The sequence below is a fragment of the Gambusia affinis genome, linkage group LG16 (genome assembly GCF_019740435.1).
Source record: "Gambusia affinis linkage group LG16, SWU_Gaff_1.0, whole genome shotgun sequence".
Taxonomy (NCBI): domain Eukaryota; kingdom Metazoa; phylum Chordata; class Actinopteri; order Cyprinodontiformes; family Poeciliidae; genus Gambusia; species Gambusia affinis.
This window is the reverse complement of record NC_057883.1, coordinates 11309082-11330573: the sequence shown is the minus strand read 5'-3', so window position 1 is coordinate 11330573 and position 21492 is coordinate 11309082. Positions and strand designations below refer to the sequence as shown.

The following is a 21492-nucleotide window of genomic DNA, read 5'->3' as shown; positions in this document are numbered from 1 at the left end:
CAGGATAAAAGGCAGATGGATTTTTTCGGATTGGGGGATCAATCTTTACTTTAAGCAGAAGAATTTAAATATCTTGGTTTTTAGTTCACTAGTGGTGGTAATGATGGAGCGATGATGCGTGATAGCTAGGCGGATTGGGGCTTTGTCTGCAGTAATCTGGGCACTGCTCTGGTTTCTCAGGGTGAAGAAAGAGATGAGCCAAAAAAGGACACCGGTCTGTTAATGTTCAGACCCTGACCCTAATTATGAGACTTAGATCTTGATCAAAAGATCAAGATCACAGAAACAAGCGTATGAAGTTAGCTGACTTTATAGAGTCCTTGGGATTAAATTCTGAGATAGATTGAGGAGCTTCATAATCCAAGGGAGTTTTAATTAAAGCAGTTTTTCCCCTCTGTATTGAAAGGAGACAGTTTGGGTAGTTTGGACATTAGATCAGGATACCATGATACCACCTGATCTACGGAGGGTTTTCAGGCATGTCCCAGTAGAGAAATACCCAGAGCTTACTATATTACTTTTCTAGCCAGGGAACACGTAGGAATCCCCAGAATGAATGAGGTACAATGGACAATGTTTTTTAGACACTTTTTCTGATACATTCCATCAGAAAGGTTTAGGTTGTGAGTGCTTATTATCTTGTTGGTAGCTTTGTGCTTTCCCAATATTGCTTGAATACTTTGGTCTGACTGTATAGAGTCCTCTCTTTTTTACTTCTTATCCAAGGGGTGCTGTGGTATCAAAAGTAAAAATCTTGAATCAGAGACTTATTAAAGTTAAACTTTTGGGTTTATGAGTGGCAACAATTACAAGTGTTGTAGACATTGTTCCATATGGGAAAAATGGGGATGGGTCCTCTGCTCTGACAGGCCCACCAGGACACTAATGATCTGCTTATAGCTCTTAAAAGTACCTCACAAAGGCGGGATACCAATTACTTCTCACTTGCAACAAGCAACATCACAGAGGACCAAAGAACCGGGGAGTGATTTTAGAGAATTAGAGAAAAGTGCCAACAACTTAGAAGTAGTGAGTGGGGCTGTGTATTCACATCAGACAAGCAGGAGAGGAAAGAGCAGAACAGAGCTGGGTGCCCCTGAGCAGGCAGTTACCACAACAAAGACTGCAGACCGGTCTGAAAAAGCAGGCCAAATTCCTGCCCTCTAGGACCTGGCTTAAAGGTTGAGTGAAAACTTTGAAATATGTGAATGAGATGAGCTGAGCAGAGGTGAAAAAATATGGTGTGGAGAAAGCACAAAACGAAAGAAGAGGGTTTTGACACCAACTAAGTTGTGCTTAGAGGATGGATAAGAGATCCTGAAGGATCTGCTCTAGATTGTGTTGATGAAATGTTACAACATGAAAGTAGAAAAGATGACATTGACCTGTAAGTCTGAAGTCCTACAACATCTGCACAGGATGTACACAGCTTATGAATACAAGCTTGACAGATATATTGAGAACTTCACTTTGTATTTGTGAATTTTCAGATTTCAATCCATATAATGAATCAGATTTTAACAGTCTTATTTTTCCATTGATCTAAGGAATGTTTTCCTACTCTATTATACATGATATTGCTTGACAAAATCCCCCTAAAACATCTTCTTCTGTTTATTGGTCAATTGCTATGTCTGGAGGTGCATTGGGATTTTGTGGGAGTGATTGCTATTTAGCCTCATGGAGATTGGTACAATCAGATGCCTATATCTTTACACCCCCAGGGGCTTCTTCCTCATCCTCTCTCTATTCAGCCCTCCCTCCATCTCTCTCCTCTTCACTCACTTTACTTTTGCTGTAGCTTGGCAAGCGAGCAGGCCAGTTATGGCATAGAGCCTCTCTACAACCTTGCACTGTCTCCAGTGAACATAAATTAATGGTGTAGAGCAAACAGGCTGCTGGCTGAGATCCAGGAGCTGGCTTTAGGAGCCCAGCCAGTGATTGTTGTGGGGGGGAACTGTGGTAGCAACAGTGGGAGTAGTACTGATGCACTGCCAAGCAGCCTACCAGCCAGCCAGAGCGGTAGACAGACAGACTGGGGGCCTTTTCCCTCTGTATTAGATGCTGTAAGCCCCACTTATTCGCATTCTATTCGCAATCATCACTGTTTTACTGTCGAAGGCAGTCCACAGAGAGTGCTTATTGAGTGTGGACGCCTCGGAGTTTGGTGTGGGAGAGACGGAAGCATAGTGGTATGTTCTGAATGCAGATTGTATGAGGTGCAGATGTAAATGTAGTTTCATTTGCTGTTATCTGAGGTTGGCATGCAGTGTGTGCGGTTTGTTGTTTGGCATCATGTGAGTTCTGTTTATAAGTAGTCTGGATCTCTTGGAGTGTGTGTGCGCGCGTGCAGGTGCGTGTGGGTGTGTGTGTAATCAAGAGGGCAGGCAGCAGGGGTGAGTCATTGAGTCATGCGGCATTCTTGCCCCATTTCTGACTGTTGTCAGGAAGCAATGTAGTTCCTAGAAAAATAAAACAAACACCCTGTGATACATCCCACCTCTACCTACAAAAATCTGCAAGAGAAGGGGAAGAAAGCGAAAAATACAGTATGATATAAAATATATATGACACTAAAATGACAATGTTTCTATTTTTTCTCATATGCTGTCATACAGTGGCCAGCAAAAGTATCAATGCCATTTTAACATCTCTTTACAAAATAAAAATCTGGGTGCACTTGTGTGCTCCCGTCATTACTCTGACTCCTTTTAACAAAATCCAGTAAAGTCACCTGTATCCACCTAAAGACACCATCCCCACAGTGAGACATGGCGGTGGCAGCATCATGCTGGTGGGATGCTTTTCTTCATCAGGGACAGCGCAACTGACCAGAGATGACAGGAACATTGACAGAGGTAAATGCAGGGTAATCCTAGAAGAAAACTGTTACAAGCTGTAAGGGACTTGAGAATACAGGAGGTTCTGGAGGTTCACCTTCCAGAAGAAAAGTCTTGCGAAACATACAGCCAGTGTTATTTTTATTTGAGAACCTGTGCCAGGACTTAAAAATTGTTGTCCACAGATGTTCTCAATCATCCTGGAGAGCCAATGGCCGGTAATTTCCTCACTATTTTGCAGAGAAAATAGGAAAAACAAACACATTTTCCTCCTATTATAACAAGTACAGGTGGGCTGAGTGCAGGGTAAATGCTCTGCACTGTGCTGTGATTGTTTTTGATTTGAAAACTTATGCTAAATTTATTTGACATATCTGTTTGATCTTTCATTAATGCTGATATGCATTCAATCTCATTGTCATTTGTCAAAGACGCCCAACCTAATATTATTAACCATGACAACTTCATATTTAAAATATGCCAATCTTAGCCCTGCTGCATGCAGAATCCATATTAAAATGTCATACCTTCATTTGTTCCTGACAGTGAATATTATTATCATCCTCCAGTCACTTTGATTAAAAACAAATATGATTCCAATCAAAGTTTGAATGCAATATTTCTCCAGAACTTGACACAATAAGTCATAATAGAACTGCTCAATAATTACAACACAAGGAAAATAGTATTTTGCATGTTTTTTTTCCAAAATAAACAAACAATTCGACTAAGTAGAAGATAAAAGCAGATGATCTGAAATCACTATCCAACAGACAGGGTAACTGGGATCTAATCACAGAAGTCATCCTGAGCAAATCCTTTGTGTTGCCATGGCACTGGGGGTAAACAGCCAATGGCCTGTGATTTCCTGGGAGTCATTAGCATGGAATAGGTTTGCAAGCCACTGCAACCTTTTGACCTGGCTCCATAACTCATGTCACACACTGATGATGTAATTAATCAATGGAGGTCCACTGGCGGCTCCTGTGAGGGGGGCTGCATGATCAGTGGGTGGAGTGGAAGCATCAGAGCTGGGAAAGTGGTGGGGGTTGCACGGAGCAGTTGGGATAATGATCGGGCTGTGGGATTTGATGACGGCTGCAAATAGGTGTCAGGAGAGTACAAAAGTGATATATAGCAAACTGGGTGTTGAATGAGTAGATGGGAGTCAGCATGGGCAAAAGGTGTGCTGTGAAGTAAGAGTGGTCCAGCAGTACATGTGGTTATTATGTGTGGTGTGTGTTAAAATGCCAAGCTGGGCTCAGGGGGAGTTTAAGGACCGTACCCAGCAGATGATAGAGCTACCTCAGCTTGTAATGTTCAGAAACCAATGGGGCTATTACTACCAGGCTTATCAGAGAGCAGGGAGCACATCAGACCCTGCAATTTAGCCAGTAGTCAGTCACACATACAAATATGCAGCCATAGCTCGATGCTTTGATGAATGGCAGAGTGTGATCTGCCTGTGCAGACTGTCAGAACGAGGCTATGTGTCTTAAAATAGATCGCATCGCATTTCTTTTTGTTGTAAATGCAGTTCTATATAATTAACGGAATGGTTTCAGCTTAACACTTGTGCCAAGACAAATTGAAATTGAGCGAAATCATTTGCGGACTGTTTTTACGTCTTGCAGTAAAACCTTGTAAGGATATTGGCTTTGATGTTTTTAACGGTACATATCGAATGGATCCGAAGCTGTTTGGGAGGTTATCAATACTCTTCCTGGTCTTCCAGTGTGTTTGTGTTTCGGTCATTAACTAGAACATATTAGGGGTGACTACTTTCTTTTCCAAGTCTAAGGAGATTTTTCTGTGTGCTTATTGGCTGATTACCAATTACCAGATTTACTTACGATTACCATTAACAGATTAGTTTGAGGTCTAAATAGTAATTTCTCATATTTTTACAGCAGTTTAGCTTACTGTGTCAAATTGTCTGAGTAATTGGTCTTGAATCATTAAATATACACGTGTATAAGCATCACTGGAAAGGTGAACTCTTCAGGATGCAGAGAAAACTATTACCTTTAGTTGTGTGTGATTGCAAAAGTGCTTTGGATAAGCATTTATACCATTTTAAACCTTTTTCCAATTTCTTCAGCTTTTGCACATAAAATAATATATTTTATTGGGATGTTTTGTTTTTGACCTGAAAAGACAATAAACAAATAAATACATTTATTCTCTTGTATTTATTTAACTCCATTGTATTTATTTTAGTCCTTCAACACTTTGTAAAACTATCCTTGGCTATAATTACAGCTACAAATTGTCTTTACCATCTTTACACATCTACACCCTGAAACTTTCAACCAATTCATCTTTGCAAAACAACTCAGGATCCCTCAGAGAGATTAGAGAATATATATTTTTAAGTTTCAGCAGTTATACTTGTTATATATATGTATATGCTTTCAACATATAAACCATTTCACTTTTGCTCTGACGATATGTTCAGGGTCATTGACCTGCTAGAAGGAGAGCCTCCACTCCAGTCTCGACTATTCAGAAGCCTCTAGCAGATTTTTTTTTTTTTTTTTTTTCATGGGATTCCTCTGGGTTTGGCTCCATTCATGTCCTCAGCAACTCATATTAGATTTTGACCCTGCTGATGAAAAGCATCCCCCCAATCAAGATGTTGCCACCACCATGTGTCACTGAGGGGATGAGATTTTCATTATTTTTCACATTATGGATGTTGTTCTCTAGTTGAAGTATCTTCCACTTCACAATTATGCATTTCTTGAGTTTGTCTGTGATAGAAAATCCCACTGAAATACATCATGGTTTGTGGCTGTAACGTATAAACCTGTTGCAAAGGTTTAAGAGGTGTGAATGCTTTTACAAGGCACTGTGGCTTGAGTGCAAGTCTGGAAGTTCATCTGCGAAAACATCTTGCAGGATTGCAAGGAGAGGATGGAAGATCACAGAGAGAAGGAATGGTTTAAAGGGTGAGAGCTGGAAGAGGCTGGACAAAATAGGATTTTTTTTTTTACAGTCATGTCTATGCGGTCAGAGTAAATCTCCTTACTCAGGGGTTTTGTGTGTAAGGGGGCTTTAACGTCCCCACTCTCCTTGATGAGACATCTTTCTTGTTTGTTCAAACCATTCATTACGTGGAGGCTGCTGGACGAGCTGTGCCGCTGGCCGGCGTATTTATCACCAGGCTAGAGCACGCTTTGGCTGACAGTAGGCGATTGATGACCAGGTCTGGGCCTGAGAGGCTGAGGAAGCCTTAATACAATGTAAATGACCCACTCCCATTTCCAATCTAGGCTAAACCTGAACCCCATCCATGCCAAGGCATCTTTACCTAAGAATCTGCCTGCGGTTTCTGTGCACATGTGCATAAGTCTGTGCTTGCTCTGTTACATATGCAAGAGAATTTAGATGAACAAAATGGAAGCATAGAAGTTTTAGGGCTGTGAGAAAACAGGCTGCACTCCTGAATCACGTTGCTGTCGAGAGGATGTGCACAAATAAGGCAAACATGCAGATGCATAGACGTCTATTTTCTCTCTACACCAATGAATCTTCTCTTTATATGCACTTTCATTTGTGCATACACATACACACACACACACACGTAAGCACAATAACTCTGTCATTGCTAGCCAAGGAAATGTCAGCACCTGGCAATCAAAAATTGCATTTCTATGCAAGCATTATCATTGTCCCTTAGTTAATGATTTTAGCATATTAAAAGGGTCTGTGTACACAAGTACAAATCAGATTAATCCTCCTCTGCGGCGGGGACTCATTATTTGTCCAATCTGAGTCTTGTTTGGTATTAATTGTGCACATTCCTTGAACCATATTTTTAATCTATCCTTTAATTAAAACATTGAAACAGGCAGGACTACCTGAAAAACGAAATCCTCCTCCACACCGATATGAATTCACACTTACATCAATTATTTCCACAGTAAATGAGAAAAATGCTTCTTGAGCAACTGTTATCACGTCGTGTTAAAATTGGATTCAATTAGCACAAGCCAGTGGAGCATTACCAGCTGTACAGTTTGCTCTCTTGATGAGCTTGAGAGCTGAAATAACGAGGCCGAAGTTTCGATGATTGGAGGTTGTGTTTTCTTTTTTTTTTTTTGCTGGAAAAAGGGGAATGTGTGTCAGTGAAGCCTGAAACCATCTGAAAATAGAGAGGGATTTAAAAGTCACCTTTTCAAAAAGAATTTTTCTTTTGTAGCACCTTAAACCACTCTATGAGAAAAACTAAAATGGTGGGTGCTTGGGTTCGACATCAATAAGGTACACCTTTATGTAGGTAATACCACTGACCTGGTTTGTAACAAATATGACCCAGAGAAATAGAAATTCAGGCAAAATTACTCAGCTTCACTTTATTAACTATGGTGACAGGGAAACCTCACTGTTAATCACCAATTGAACTGTAAGCTGTAAACACTTTTAAGATTTAGGAAAACAAAACAAAAAAAAAAACAGAAAACCACATATACTTTTCACATAAGGCAGCACATAAGGCAGGCCCACTAAACCCTTAATGTTCACAAGCAATGTCCAAGCTAGTATATCGTCCTGAACAGTCAGTTCTACTCACGACCTCCAAATGGTGGTGGAGTAATGGTAATAATCTCGGGAAAAACCCTACGGTGCAGGCCTGTGACCAATGAGGAGCAGACGTTGAAATCCCAGAGGGAGGACGAAGGTAAGAAACAATTTGAGAGCGGTGCAATTCGGGAAAACATAGGAAACGCTGAAATGCCTCCCTCCTCTCAACTCCGCAGCGGCTCAACGGCTGCCGCAGGACCGTGGCGCTAAAGCGTTAGCCCACTTAGCTTAGCCCGAAGTCCGTCGCAACCACTTGCTCCGGTCCCCTCTTGGCTCGTCCCTCCAGCGTCAACTGAACTCCTTCAACTTCTCCCGACTTCCGTGCGCTCTCGTCCTGTTGTCTCTTTGTCTCTCCTTTTCGTCTGTCTTTTTTCTTTCTTATTTATTCCTCTTTTTGTTATTGTTTTTTCTCTCTCCTCGTCCGCCTCCGTTCTCCACCATTACTACTCTCTCTTCTGCTCCCGCCTCCTCCTCCTCTCCACCAATCCCCATCCCGCACCGGACAAACTGTCCCCACTGCCAATGAAAATGGTGAGATCAGAGAATGCGCAGTGCAGCTTACGTCACACTGCTTCTTTCAGTTACAATATTTACACAATAGCTCACTAACAAACAATAGTTTTAATCATCAAATAAGATAATTACTCAATAGTGACCTTTATATTATTCAACTATTAAGGTGAAGGAAAATACCAATGTATTTCTTTCAGAAAGAAGAATACTAAACACTTAGTTGTTCACCAATGTATGTTTGAGTAAACAGTAATTTACTTTTAATATACTTGTATCTTATTTTGAACTATGTAAAATTAACCTTAACAAATAGGAACTACCATAGCCTCAGTTTATCACTGGGCTACATCTTCCCCCTTCTAGAAGGTTTTGATGTCCCCATCAAAATTAACGAGAGACAACTAACAGAGGACAGTTTTGATAAAAACTCGGCCTAGAACATGTTTCACACATGGCCATGGGGTGGCACCAGAAGGTATGGCAAAACTGGCTTCTAGGGACTTGGTAGATTCCACTTCCCACCAACACTCCATGGCTGAAGACTGTCACCGGTTGGTCAGAAGGCTTTCCGAGTTCATCGTAGCTCAACCGAACTACAGGTCGGGCAACTCTCTGTGATCTTTTAGCAGGAATCTGTGGTGGATAGAGGTCTGTTTCCTCCACTGGATCAAGGGTTGGATCAGGAATAGCAGTAACGTCTGAATAGGTACTAGAAACTGCCTCCAGTTCTCCCAAATTCTGGACTGATCTTGTTTTATCACTTTCACTGATAGTGAGCCCAGATATTCTGTTGGACAACTCTGGATGAGTCAGTAGTCCATCCAAATCGACACCCTGTGGCTTGGGTAAGAATACTTCCTCGTACTCTGATTCTGGGTACATTTCCTCTTCATTGTTGAAAGACTTTAGGAGTCCGCCCACCTTTTGTTGCGCTCTTGTTCTGCATCTTTCTGGTGGTTCTGTGCCACTGTCATCTAATGGAAGTCTCACAAGGTATCCAATAGGCAACAAGTGATTCCGATGAACCGTCTTCTCTGCACCCCCACCTCGTTCAGGTTTAATCTTGTAAACGGGGAGATTGGGCAATTTCTCCACAATAAAATAGGGTATGGGTCTCCATTTGGCTTTCAGCTTTTGTTTTCCTGTAACACCAAAGTTTTTCAGTAGAACTCTGTCCCCTTTTTCCAGAACTTGTTCTTTCACATGCTTATCGTGTGCTGCTTTGTTCCGTTTATGACTCTTGTCAGCTGTCTCTGTCGCCAAGTCATAAGCTCTCTCGAGATCTTTCTTCAGTTTGGTGACATACTGATGATAGGAGACAGACTTTTGACTTTCATCCGACACACTGAAACATATGTCTATAGGTAGCCGGGCCTCTCGTCCAAACATTAACAAGTAGGGCGAGTACCCTGTTGCCTCATTTTGAGTGCAGTTGTAGGCGTGAACCAACTGACTTATCTTTTGACTCCACTTGTTTTTTTGCTTTGGATCAAGGGTTCCGAGCATTGACAGAAGTGTACGGTTGAATCTTTCGGGCTGTGGATCTCCTTGCGGATGATAGGGAGACGTTCTTGACTTACGAATCCCAAGCATCTTCAAGAGATCTCGGATCAGTCTGCTTTCAAAATCCCTCCCTTGGTCTGAATGTATTCTTACTGGGAGTCCATAATGGACAAAGTAACGCTCACAAAGGATCTTTGCCACCGTGGCAGCTGTTTGGTCCTTAGCTGGGAAAGCTTGGGCATATCGCGTAAAATGATCTGTCACTACTAGGATGTTGGAAAACCCCTGTGAGTCCGACTCAAGTGACAAAAAATCAATGCACACAAGGTCAAGAGGGCCTTGACTAGTTATCTGTTTTAAGGGAGCAGCTCGCTGTGGAAGTGCTTTACGAGTGACGCATCTTCCACAGTTTCTTACATATTGCTCAACCTCAGCTCCCATCTTGGGCCAATAGAACCTGTCACGGATGAGTCCGACAGTTTTCTCCACTCCCAGGTGCCCAGACTCATCATGGAGTGATTTTAACACCATGGAGACATGTTCTTTAGGGAGCACTATCTGATAAATTTCCATTTCGGAGGGTCTCTTAACTTTTCTGTAGAGCAAACCATCTTTGATGACCAGTCTACTCGCCTCCCTGTTTAGCAAATTAGCCATAGTGTTATCCCCTGGTGAGAATGGTATACCCTGGCAAAGTGAACGCTTGATGGGAGCGATTGCTGGGTCTGCATCCTGTGCTTGGATGATGTCGTTGTGGCTAAGTCGCATCAAGCAACCCAGATCGAGGTGAACTGGATAAGCGTAGCAGACAGGTATGCCATCAGGGGAGACTCCTAGAGACTCTGCTATTGTGATTGTCTCATCGCAAACTGTCTGTGAGTCGACCTGCTTACACAGTGCTTTGACACTTTCAGGCGGCATAGTTTGCCAGTCTTCATCTTCTGCTGGTAAGGGGTTTCGTGATAGCGCATCAGCGTCGATGTTGTGAGCCCCTAACCTATACTGCAATGTGAAATTGTATGTTGAAAGGGCAGAGAGCCATCGATGACCAGTGGCATTGAGCCTGGCTGTTGTAAGAATATATGTCAACGGATTGTTATCCGTTTGCACTTTAAACTGAGCTCCATACAAATAGTCATGGAATTTGTCAACTACAGCCCACTTTAGAGCCAAAAACTCAAGCTGGTGCACTGGATAGTTTTTTTCAGATGCACTCAGCTTCCGGCTAGCAAAGCCACAGGCCTCAATCCTTCAGGGTATTCTTGATTCAGAACGGCACCCAGGCCATGCAAACTGGCGTCTATGTGGAGGGTATAGGGTTTGGTTGGGTCGGCAAACGCCAGTACCGGTGCATTTGTGAGGCAGTGAATGATCTGGTGAAAGGCCTCACTGCACGACTGATCCCATCGACTGCCAAAAGGCTCGTTAACCTTGTAGTAGGGTTTGCATGTCCCCTGACTAGATTTACTTCTTTTTTGGGTGGGGGGATAGCCTTTGCATAGTTCCGTAAGAGGTCGGACGATGATGGAATAGTTCTTTATGAATCGCCGATAGTAGCCACAAAATCCAAGGAACGACTGCAGAGAGGAGAGATCGGTTGGCTGCTTCCACCGGGTTACAGCTTCCACTTTTTTGGGGTCAGTAGCAATGCCATGCTCAGAGACAATATGGCCAACATAGGTAACTTGTGAACAACAAAACTGACACTTGTCAAGGGACAGCTTTAGTCCAGCCTCCTCAAGGCGTGCTATGACCTTAAGCAGCCTCTCTTCATGCTCTTCAAGGGTTCTGCCAAACACAATCAGATCGTCCAGGTACACTATGACCTCCAGCAGATGCATATCTCCTACCGCTTTCTCCATCAGCCTTTGGAATGTCGCAGGAGCCCCTGTTATCCCCTGCGGCATCCGTTCAAACTGATAGAACCCCAGAGGACATATAAAGGCTGTCTTTTCCTTGTCCTCTTCAGCCATAGGGATCTGATAGTAGCCGCTGGAGGTCTAAGACAGAAAACCACTTGCTGCCCGTCAGACAGTCTAAGGCATCATTGATCCGGGGCACAGTGTACTGGTCCGGTGGTTCTGCGATTCAAGGTTCTATAGTCGACACACATCCGCAGTTGACCATTCTTTTTCCGGGCAAGGACAATGGGTGAAGCGTAGGGGCTTCTTGATTCCTTTATGATGCCTGCTGCAAGCAGCCCTTGAAGATGGCGCCTGAGGTCATCTAAATCGGCAGGAGCTATGCGGCGGGAACGCTCCCGGAAAGGTGTACTGTCAGTCAGACGGATATGATGTTCCACACCCTTGGCCAAACCTACATCCCATTCATCAGTGGAAAACACATTGGAATGCTGTGACAGCTGGTGCTGTAGTTCTTTCCATTCTCTGCTGATTGAGATATCTCCAAAATGGAACAAAGAAGGGTCAATGGGTGGAACAGCATTGACCTTCCTTCCTGGGGCATCCATCACCATGTCAACTACATACAGGTGAGCAATAATGGTGCCCAATGGAATAGCTGTTTGCTTTAATGACTCATTTCTCAGCAGCACCAGAAAGCTGTTCTTATCTAGCATCTTAGAGAACAGTACCGTGGGCTGGACCAATACACTTGGTGGAAGAGCAGGTGAGGCAGCACGTTCAGTTATTAGTATGCCGTCTCCTACTGTTTTATTCTCTTTGACTTTACAAATGGCAATGTGTTCTGTGCCAGCAGGAATGATTAGTGGGCCTGGCCCTGTCCACTTTACATCAGCCACAGGTAAGTCTTTAATATCTTTTGCAAGCTGTGGTTTATGGGCAGGTAAAGAACTTTGTTCCTGCACTTGGACTCTGGCTGAGTGGACTTGCTCTGAGCCTTTCACTTCTGGGTTCAAGTTGATAGGCTGAATCCCTTTGACATTTGTGCCGACCAAGACTGGTACGGTCTCAGAACAACGTGGGTCAGGACACACTAAAGCCAGAACAGGAACCGAGTTGATTTTTTCAGACTTGGACTGCCTAGGGAGCTCCAGATCAATGTGGATGTATCCTTTGTATGGGTAACCACTCTTTGATTCACTGAGGCCCCATATGGATAGACCAGTAACCGGGTGGAGTGGGACATGTGACAAGTGTTCTGAGTAAAAGCTGTCAAAGATGATGGTTATTTGGGACCCACTGTCCATCAGAGCAGTGCAAATCTTGCCATTGATTTTCACTTCGGCAAGGGAAGGAGGTCCAATTAGTCCCTCTGGTAAGCCACTGGTCTCTGCCATGATAGCGCTTCTCTTTACATCCACATTGGTAGGTTTTGTTCTTGGGTTGCTGTTTTGTTTCTGGTTTGTTCTTTGTTTTCTTTGCACCTGTATCAACTTTTGTATTACTTTAGGGTAGTTCTCTGGGGCTGTGCATTTAGTTGCAAAATGCCCATCCTCCCCACACCGATAGCAGAAAAAATCACTTGAGTCCCTTGGTGTGAAAGGTCTTTGGGATACTGAATTTGACTTGACTTCATTGTGATGTGACATTGTAGTGGAGCTGTAACTGGGCCGAAGAGACATAACAGAAACTTGCTCTCGGAGCTCTCTAACTTCTTCTCTCAAAGCTCGCATGCTTTTATCTTCTACTGTCACTTTCGGTGGGTTGACTGTTAGCTCAGAAGTGGCAGCAGCAGTGCTTGGCGTGAATGATGAGATAGTTAGTTCACTCACTTGCGTGCGGAGCCCTTGTATTTCGGCTTTCAGATCCATCACCTCTTTGTCTGGCACTGCAATGGTACTTTTAGCATACACAGCTTTGGGAGGTTGTAATCTACGACGGGAAGCTTCGTGTTCCTCTTCATGCCGTATTTCATTCAACAACTGTAGAAATGGAGGGGGATTTTGCCGGCGTTCTCTCAGTCGAAGATTTAACATCATTAGATCTGATCGAGTGCCACCTTTAATGAGCTGGTCAATACGTGCTTGGTTGGCGGTAGCTGACTGCAGGCCCCCCTTTTTAACAACTTTATTGAGAACTCGCTCCATTCGCCTCAGAAATTCAGAGAGTTTCTCATTGGGTTGCTGATATAGCTGTCTGAATGTGAAGTACAGGTCTTCTCCAGTTTCAGGCGTGCCAAACGTGTTTCCAATATTTCGAGGTACTCCATAGCTGTCGCATCATGGTTGTTGAACCGAACGGCCTGCAATATTTCCAGAGCTGGACCCTTCACACTTTCCATAACTCTCATTTTCATTTCTCTCTCAGGTCGATCAGACTCTTCTATCATAAGCCTGGCTTGTTCAATCCAGTTCTCTAATGTCTCCTCCCTGGAGGAGTGGGTTACTCAGAGAAAGTGCGTGAGCGTCGGTAAGGGCTACCCTCACTGCTTGAGCGAGGATTTGTCATTTGAAGGACTTCACCTACTGCTCTTATAATGGCTTCAGGGGTGGATGTTCTAAATGGGGAATCTTGACCCGAGTCAACAAATGGGTTACATCCATTTCCAGAGTTCTGTGGTTCATTTTCCTCTTCAGAAGGTCCAAAGATTCTCCATGGCTCATCTGAGCCCTCTGGCAAGACATCCAATGGACAGGCTTTTGCATTGACTTTCTGCCTACACTCACACAGCACAGTTAAAGCGTTGAGTCTGCGGATCATACATCCTGCCTCTCACTTTAACCCGACCAAGTGCTTTAATTGACTGCAGAGTTTCTTCATTGGCATTCACCTCTACCTCTTCTGGGACATCCTTAACCAATATGGCATACTCTGGGTCAATACCTTACACCAGTGCCTCAACTGAGCCATCCCCATGACCTTTACTATAGTTCTCTGTAGGATTAGTGCTTAGTTAGGTTAGGTTAAGCAAACTGAGCAAGTTTAAACTAGTTTTTTTTTTTTTTCTCTGGGTCAGACTAGAAATATTTTATTTTATTTTATTTATTTATTTATTTTTACATATCCCCGTACGGGCCACCACTTTATGTAGCACCTTAAACCACTCTATGAGAAAAACTAAAATGGTGGGTGCTTGGGTTCGACATCAATAAGGTACACCTTTATGTAGGTAATACCACTGACCTGGTTTGTAACAAATATGACCCAGAGAAATAGAAATTCAGGCAAAATTACTCAGCTTCACTTTATTAACTATGGTGACAGGGAAACCTCACTGTTAATCACCAATTGAACTGTAAGCTGTAAACACTTTTAAGATTTAGGAAAACAAAACAAAAAAAAAACAGAAAACCACATATACTTTTCACATAAGGCAGCACATAAGGCAGGCCCACTAAACCCTTAATGTTCACAAGCAATGTCCAAGCTAGTATATCGTCCTGAACAGTCAGTTCTACTCACGACCTCCAAATGGTGGTGGAGAAATGGGAAAAAACCCGGGAAAACCCAACGTTGCAGGCCTGTGACCAATGAGGAGCAGACGTTGAAATCCCAGAGGGAGGACGAAGGAAAGAAACAATTTGAGAGCGGTGCAATTCGGGGAAAACATAGGAAACGCTGAAATGCCTCCCTCCTCTCAACTCCGCAGCGGCTCAACGGCTGCCGCAGGACCGTGGCGCTAAAGCGTTAGCCCACTTAGCTTAGCCCGAAGTCCGTCGCAACCACTTGCTCCGGTCCCCTCTTGGCTCGTCCCTCCAGCGCCAACTGAACTCCTTCAACTTCTCCCGACTTCCGTGCGCTCTCGTCCTGTTGTCTCTTTGTCTCTCCTTTTCGTCTGTCTTTTTTCTTTCTTATTTATTCCTCTTTTTGTTATTGTTTTTTCTCTCTCCTCGTCCGCCTCCGTTCTCCACCATTACTACTCTCTCTTCTGCTCCCGCCTCCTCCTCCTCTCCACCAATCCCCATCCACGGACAAACTGTCCCCACTGCCAATGAAAATGGTGAGATCAGAGAATGCGCAGTGCAGCTTACGTCACACTGCTTCTTTCAGTTACAATATTTACACAATAGCTCACTAACAAACAATAGTTTTAATCATCAACTAAGATAATTACTCAATAGTGACCTTTATATTATTCAACTATTAAGGTGAAGGAAAATACCAATGTATTTCTTTCAGAAAGAAGAATACTAAACACTTAGTTGTTCACCAATGTATGTTTGAGTAAACAGTAATTTACTTTTAATATACTTGTATCTTATTTTGAACTATGTAAAATTAACCTTAACAAATAGGAACTACCATAGCCTCAGTTTATCACTGGGCTACACTTTGTTTTGATTTGCAGGTGTCATGCCTGTGAAGGTTTTTATGTGCCTGTGTGTATTTCTGTTTGCACACGCTTTCTGTGTGCATGCACACGGGCTGAATGAAACACATAGTGTCTCATTTGTTTCGTTTGCGTGCGCCCCGACTCTTAATCTGGCCCTTAAAGACATCTGTCACCAGCGATCACTGTTGTTTTGTCATGCTTCATAGCAGGCCCAGAGGGAGCGAGGCAGCCCAAGGTCTGCCATTTATATCAACCAATGTTTTTTAGATTGGACCTGACACAAATAGTTTCATTGCAGCCCTTGTCGGAGATTTCCATTTTCAGGTAAAAATCCTGGCAAAGCTGTAGAGGATATTTCACAGTATTCAGTTCCTTTGGCATTAGCCTCTATTCAGCTGCTCTCTGTGAAAAAGCCACCACTAGGATACATGTCAGACATTCAAGGAAAGATAAATGTATTTGCTGCAAATCTGCTCCCACTCATTTTGTTGCCTGGTATTCTGAAAGGATTCTCAGACACTACAATATCTGCATTGGGCCAGCTGCAATGTCTTGTCAGCCTGCGTATGTCTGTAAGAGTCTTCTTTAGCTCTGCGCGCAACACATATGTTTAGTATACACACTACATATGTTGAAGGTTTTTTCTTTTTTTCGTCTGTGTGGGCGGCCTGGGGATTTAAAACGGGGTTATCATAACTGACAGTTTTGACAAACTTGTTTGACCAGCTCTGACTGGTTTAACACAGAATTTTGAGCGTGATTGTGTGCGAGAGGGGGTGAAAGCATGCATCCTGAATGTCCATACCGTGTAAGGGAGTGGCAGGGTTGGGTGGAGGTCACAAGTAGGTGCAGTCTTAGGTTACACAATGCAACAAACGCAGGAGCATATTGCATGCATACAACAATGTGCAGCAGCATGCAACATGACTCACACAGCCCTTTTAACTCTTCCAGATTTTGCCGTGTCATAAACACAAACCCCATGTTTTTGATTGAGGTTTTCTTGTAATGAATCAACGCATTAGTGTACAATGAAAGATGGTATTGACAGCATCATGGTTTTGAAGTACAAAAACAAACTTTTTTGAATATATCTGTACCATCTGACCCATTCGTCTTTGTCAACCAATTTAAGTTCATTCACTTTAGATGAGATGCATCTCTGAATATCAATCTCTAAATTTTACTATAGGTTATTTGTTGAATTTTGCTCTGGACTTTGACTGAGTCATTCTAGCACATCCATATGCATTGATCCGAAATAATCTTTTTGTAGCCCTAGCTTATGGTAGTTGTCCCACTGGAAGGAAAATATCCACCCTGCCTCAAGAGTTTTAGAGCCTGTATTAAACTAAAGTCACCCAAACATCTACTTCGACCAGCAGATGTCCCTACTCAAGGAAGACACCCTACTGCATGATGCTTGCACCACCATGTTTTACTATGGGGATGGTCTCTTTAGGCTGATGTGCACACAGTGTTTTGCTTATAAGCCAAAATTTAGCTTTTTCTCAAAAAGCAAACAGAATTTCTTATAACTTTGTTCTGTTCACGCTCCCATAAAGGCCTTTGTGGAATAGTTGTTATCCTATGAGGTGTGGATCTCTGCAGCTCCTCCAAAAATAATAATAGGTATCCTGGTTTCCTGCTTCTCCGATTAATCAGGAAATCTAATTGAGCTATTAATTTAGGTGGAGAATGAAGACTTCTTAGACTTGCACTTCTGCCATATCCTTCCATTTTCCTTTTACTTAGCTGTTTATGCTCCTCTTCAATTTGGCCTCTCACATAAAAATGATAATGCATTCAGGTTTGTAGCTGAATACTTTGAAAACAAGTATGTTCATGTGTTAATTTCCTAGAAATGTCCATGCTCCTGTTAGTCTTTATGTCAAAGCAGCTCATGTTTGTTTGTATTTGTCTCTGTCTGTTTCCTCCTACAGCATCCATACCCCTCTGAAGAGCAGAAGAAGCAGCTAGCCCAAGACACGGGCCTCACCATCTTACAAGTAAACAACTGGTGAGTTAAGATTTCCGCCTTCCCTATCTCCGCCACCAGCATCGCTCTGCCTTTCATTCTTAAAAGCCTTTGCCTCCATGTCTACCCACCAGCCATGACGGCTAATACTCCTAAAGTGTGAAAACCGTTTATGTACATCCCTCCCCGTCATCCATAGACACACACACTCACAAAAAGTGACAACCTTTGTGGCATTATTATGTTTGAGCTACCGGGATGTGCCAGTGTTATCGTATATATATATATATATATATATATATATATATATATATATATATATATATATATCTATATATATATATAGTTGAATATATTGAAAGAAGCAGGCAGAGATGTCCCTACAGCTCCCATGTCTACCGCACCCCTTTATCCACTATATATATATTCCAAGCTCTGCCACAAATGCCCCACAACAAGCAAAACTGCCTTCCACCCCCTCCCCGTTTTACATGAGCTATACGGTGGATTAAGGTTTTGGTGGCCTGGCCAGCAGGGTCTTTGTAGATGGCTTAGCACATAACTGGGGGTGGTGGATTAAATAAAATGATCACAGAAGCAAAGAAATGATACAGGAATTACTTATCAAAATACTAGCCCAGGTTTTATCTGCGGCTTAATTTGGTTCAGTACATTCTCAGGCTGATGTTCAGATTAATTGAACTGACAGCCTCCTTTCAAAATTTCCAGGAAGGTATTTGCACGGATTTCAGGTCTTACACAAACTTAATTATATGGAACCCCATTTTATCATTCTAATTCCATGTAGTGGGGGTTCTATTTACAAATGACAAGTCTGTGCCTTTTATTCACAGCTTTCCTTAATATATTTATCAAAGCGGGTTCATTTACAAAGTGCTCTATCTGTTGGATACAGGCAGGCCGACATTAACGAAGCTTTTAGGTTTATCAGCCTCGCAGCCTGACAAGCCACCCGAGGGTCAATTGATTTTTTGGTTCTGTGATTCATTTTTTCCCCTCATTTTTACCGGATCACAATGAGAAACATGCCTGCAGAATTAGCCGGGTTTGTCAGCCTTATCTATCAGCCACCCCCCCTCCCACAACCCCCAACGCCTCCCTTCCTCTTACCCCCCCTCAAACCCCCAACCTAAAATGGCTCTGTCTCTTTCACACACCCTTTTGCTTTATTCCCTTGTAGCCAGGGGAAGTCAAGCTACTTAAATTGGCCACAGGAACCGTTGTTATCAGACTTTAATGCACCCTACAGTGTGGATAGCATTTCAATTACACCAGTAACCAAAGATTAGACCCCGCTTGCCTGTTTCATGCCTCATGCCACGTTGTGCACCTTACCTACAGGAGCAGAAAATTGAGTTGCCTTGCCTATGTCATGGTGATTAATGTAGAAATACTCAGCTAAACTGGGAGGAGAGAGACAGAGTAACAGATAGAGGCAAAGACAGATATAGGCAGAGTCCCTGACTTATTTTTAGTTGTGAAATTTAAGCATCAGATTCATTTTTACCCGAGCACAGTTTTTTTAAGTCTTGCGAAAGTATTCATGCTTTTTTATTTTCTTATAATTTTGTCACATTTTGTCCACAAACTTTGAAACAAGACCATTAGGTTAATCTGATGAAGAAGAATATATATTCTATTGGGGTTTTCTGTCATACATCAACACACGCTAGAATTGTGAAGTGGAAGGAACCTATAAAGTGATTTATAGGTCAAACTCTAAAAATTTAGTTATGCTTGTGTACAATAGGTTGTAGAATCAATAGAAGCTGGATGTGTTTTTCAGGTATGTGTTCACCAGCTTAGCACATGTACAGTGTATTTTTTTTTTGTGCAAAATATCTGAAACTCTGTCAGACTGTGTGGAGAGCTTCTGTTAACACATAATGCGGATTAAATGCTGGACTGTGACGTGGTCAGTCTACCAGGTGAGGATGCGCTGATCTCAGCCATTCTGCTGTAGCTCTTGCTGTATGTTTAGGGCTTTTGCCCTGCTAAAAGGAGAGTCTCCAACTCAGTATCACAGTTTTATTCATTAAAAAATGAAGGTCATGCTATTATTTTTCTGTCCACATCAAATGTGTGCACTACTTAGTTTTGAGCCATCACATAAAATCCCAGTAAAACAGAAGGAAGTTTGTGGTTGCATCGTGACAAAAAGTGAAAATGTTTAAAAGGTATAGAAGGTTTTGTAAGGTGCTGCAAATTTATATGCATATGTATCAATGTAAAATTATCTACACATGGTCATGAAGTTGAAACATGACTCAATAGCTGCATGAATAAACGTTCACATGGAGTAAAATGTTTCTAACTAATATAAATAAGACACAAATGAAGAGAAGAATCTTGTACTGCAAGGCCATCAGTGTTTTACTCTGAGTTTTGTCAGCACAGGATGCTTCCACATTAAGGGATGTGTTACAGGGAAGGAGAGGCGAGCGGATGACGTTTTCCATATCTCACTTTCCATGCCAGTAATTTACATTGTTCTGTGCTGATTTATTTCTGGTTCTACTCGGCCCTTATACGGCCCATATGGGGATCACTTGAAGCATTTCTGTGTTATAAAAAGAGAATAAAAAGAAAAAAAGAGCAGCTTTCCAAATTCCTGGCTGGCCCTCACATTGTTCTGTAGTTCCCTTTGATGCATGGTTGCTGCGACGTTACCCGGCCAAAGAGGGGCCGAGGGAGACAGAGACAGACGAAGGGAGAGATAGAAGGAGAGGATGAGTGGGGGCGGTGGATGGGAGGGGACGGCCGCCGTCTTTGGTTACCAGAGCTTTCCCTTGGGGAAAGGATGTGCTGAATCAGGGCTTTGTCCTCCGGCACAATCGCAGCCCGGTGAGGGCACAACGGCGCTCTGTGTGATAGTCAATGGACAGTGCATCTCGCTTTTTTTCCCCACTTTTTGCGTCGTCAAACCTCCTCGCACCCGTACCTTCCCTCCCTGTACGTTAACCTGCCGCTCACCTGTACACGGAAAACAAAACCCAGATGGTTTGAAGTCTTTTGTGTTAGCACCGCCGACACGCTCCACCTGCTTCAGTATCTAGTGCATATCATTAGCTAACAGCCTCACCTGCTTGTAGCCCACACCCCATTAGCTGTTCAACGTTAATAAAGAGCAAAGGAAGAGGTTAAAGTCCACAATTGTGCCTCGCTGGTGCTGAGCAGATGAGGAGGAGGGCTCAATTGTTCTGCTAATAGTTCTAAAAGTGTGTTTGTGTTTGTGCAGGCTATGCACATTACAACAGAAAGCATTTGCACATGCACATGTGTCTGTACCCCATCAGTTAACCATAAAGTAGTATATTTTTTGTTGTTTTTTTTTCTTGCCATTTGCACCCAAGACAGATTGGAGGCGTGGTCTGGAAAAGGTGAGGGCCGTGTCTCCCACTGCATTGGCGTCTGCACGCTGAAACATTTACCGTTTACTGTATCTAGCCACGTATTTGCCTGTCTCAGCAGCTCCTGGTGTCCTGCTATCAGTCTGTGCTAAATGGAGCCTGACTGAATCCTTTCATGTCACAGTGTCAGACCAAGGAAGATGGGCCCTCACTCACTTCCATAAACCCACACGGCTGACTATCCCGCCATTATTTACCTCTGCAGCAATGCCAACGCAAGGCAGCACACACGTTGTGGGGAGAGTAAAGGGGGGTTATTTCATGAGTGTGGGAAATGATGGTGATGACAGATGACTGAGAGAAACAACATCTTAAAAAAAAGGGAAGGAAATCATCCTTTCCTTATTCCCTCATCTCACAAGCAGTCATTTCTGTGGCAGAGGGAGAGGCAGAGCAAGTCAGAGAACGAATATGTCACTTCTTGGCATCTGTGATGACTGACTGC

At 42.9% G+C, this 21492-nt stretch overlaps 1 protein-coding gene across 10 annotated transcripts in view; it reads left to right on the top strand.

The window, feature by feature from the left end:
- The window catches only part of meis2a (Meis homeobox 2a), a 102481-nt gene that overhangs the window by 52180 nt on the left and 28809 nt on the right, over positions 1-21492 (top strand). For all 10 annotated transcript variants that reach the window (XM_044143828.1, XM_044143830.1, XM_044143827.1 and 7 more), the window contains exon 9: positions 17582-17658. In XM_044143828.1, the coding sequence (XP_043999763.1) occupies positions 17582-17658 (77 nt within the window). The remainder of the gene's footprint in view (positions 1-17581; positions 17659-21492) is intronic.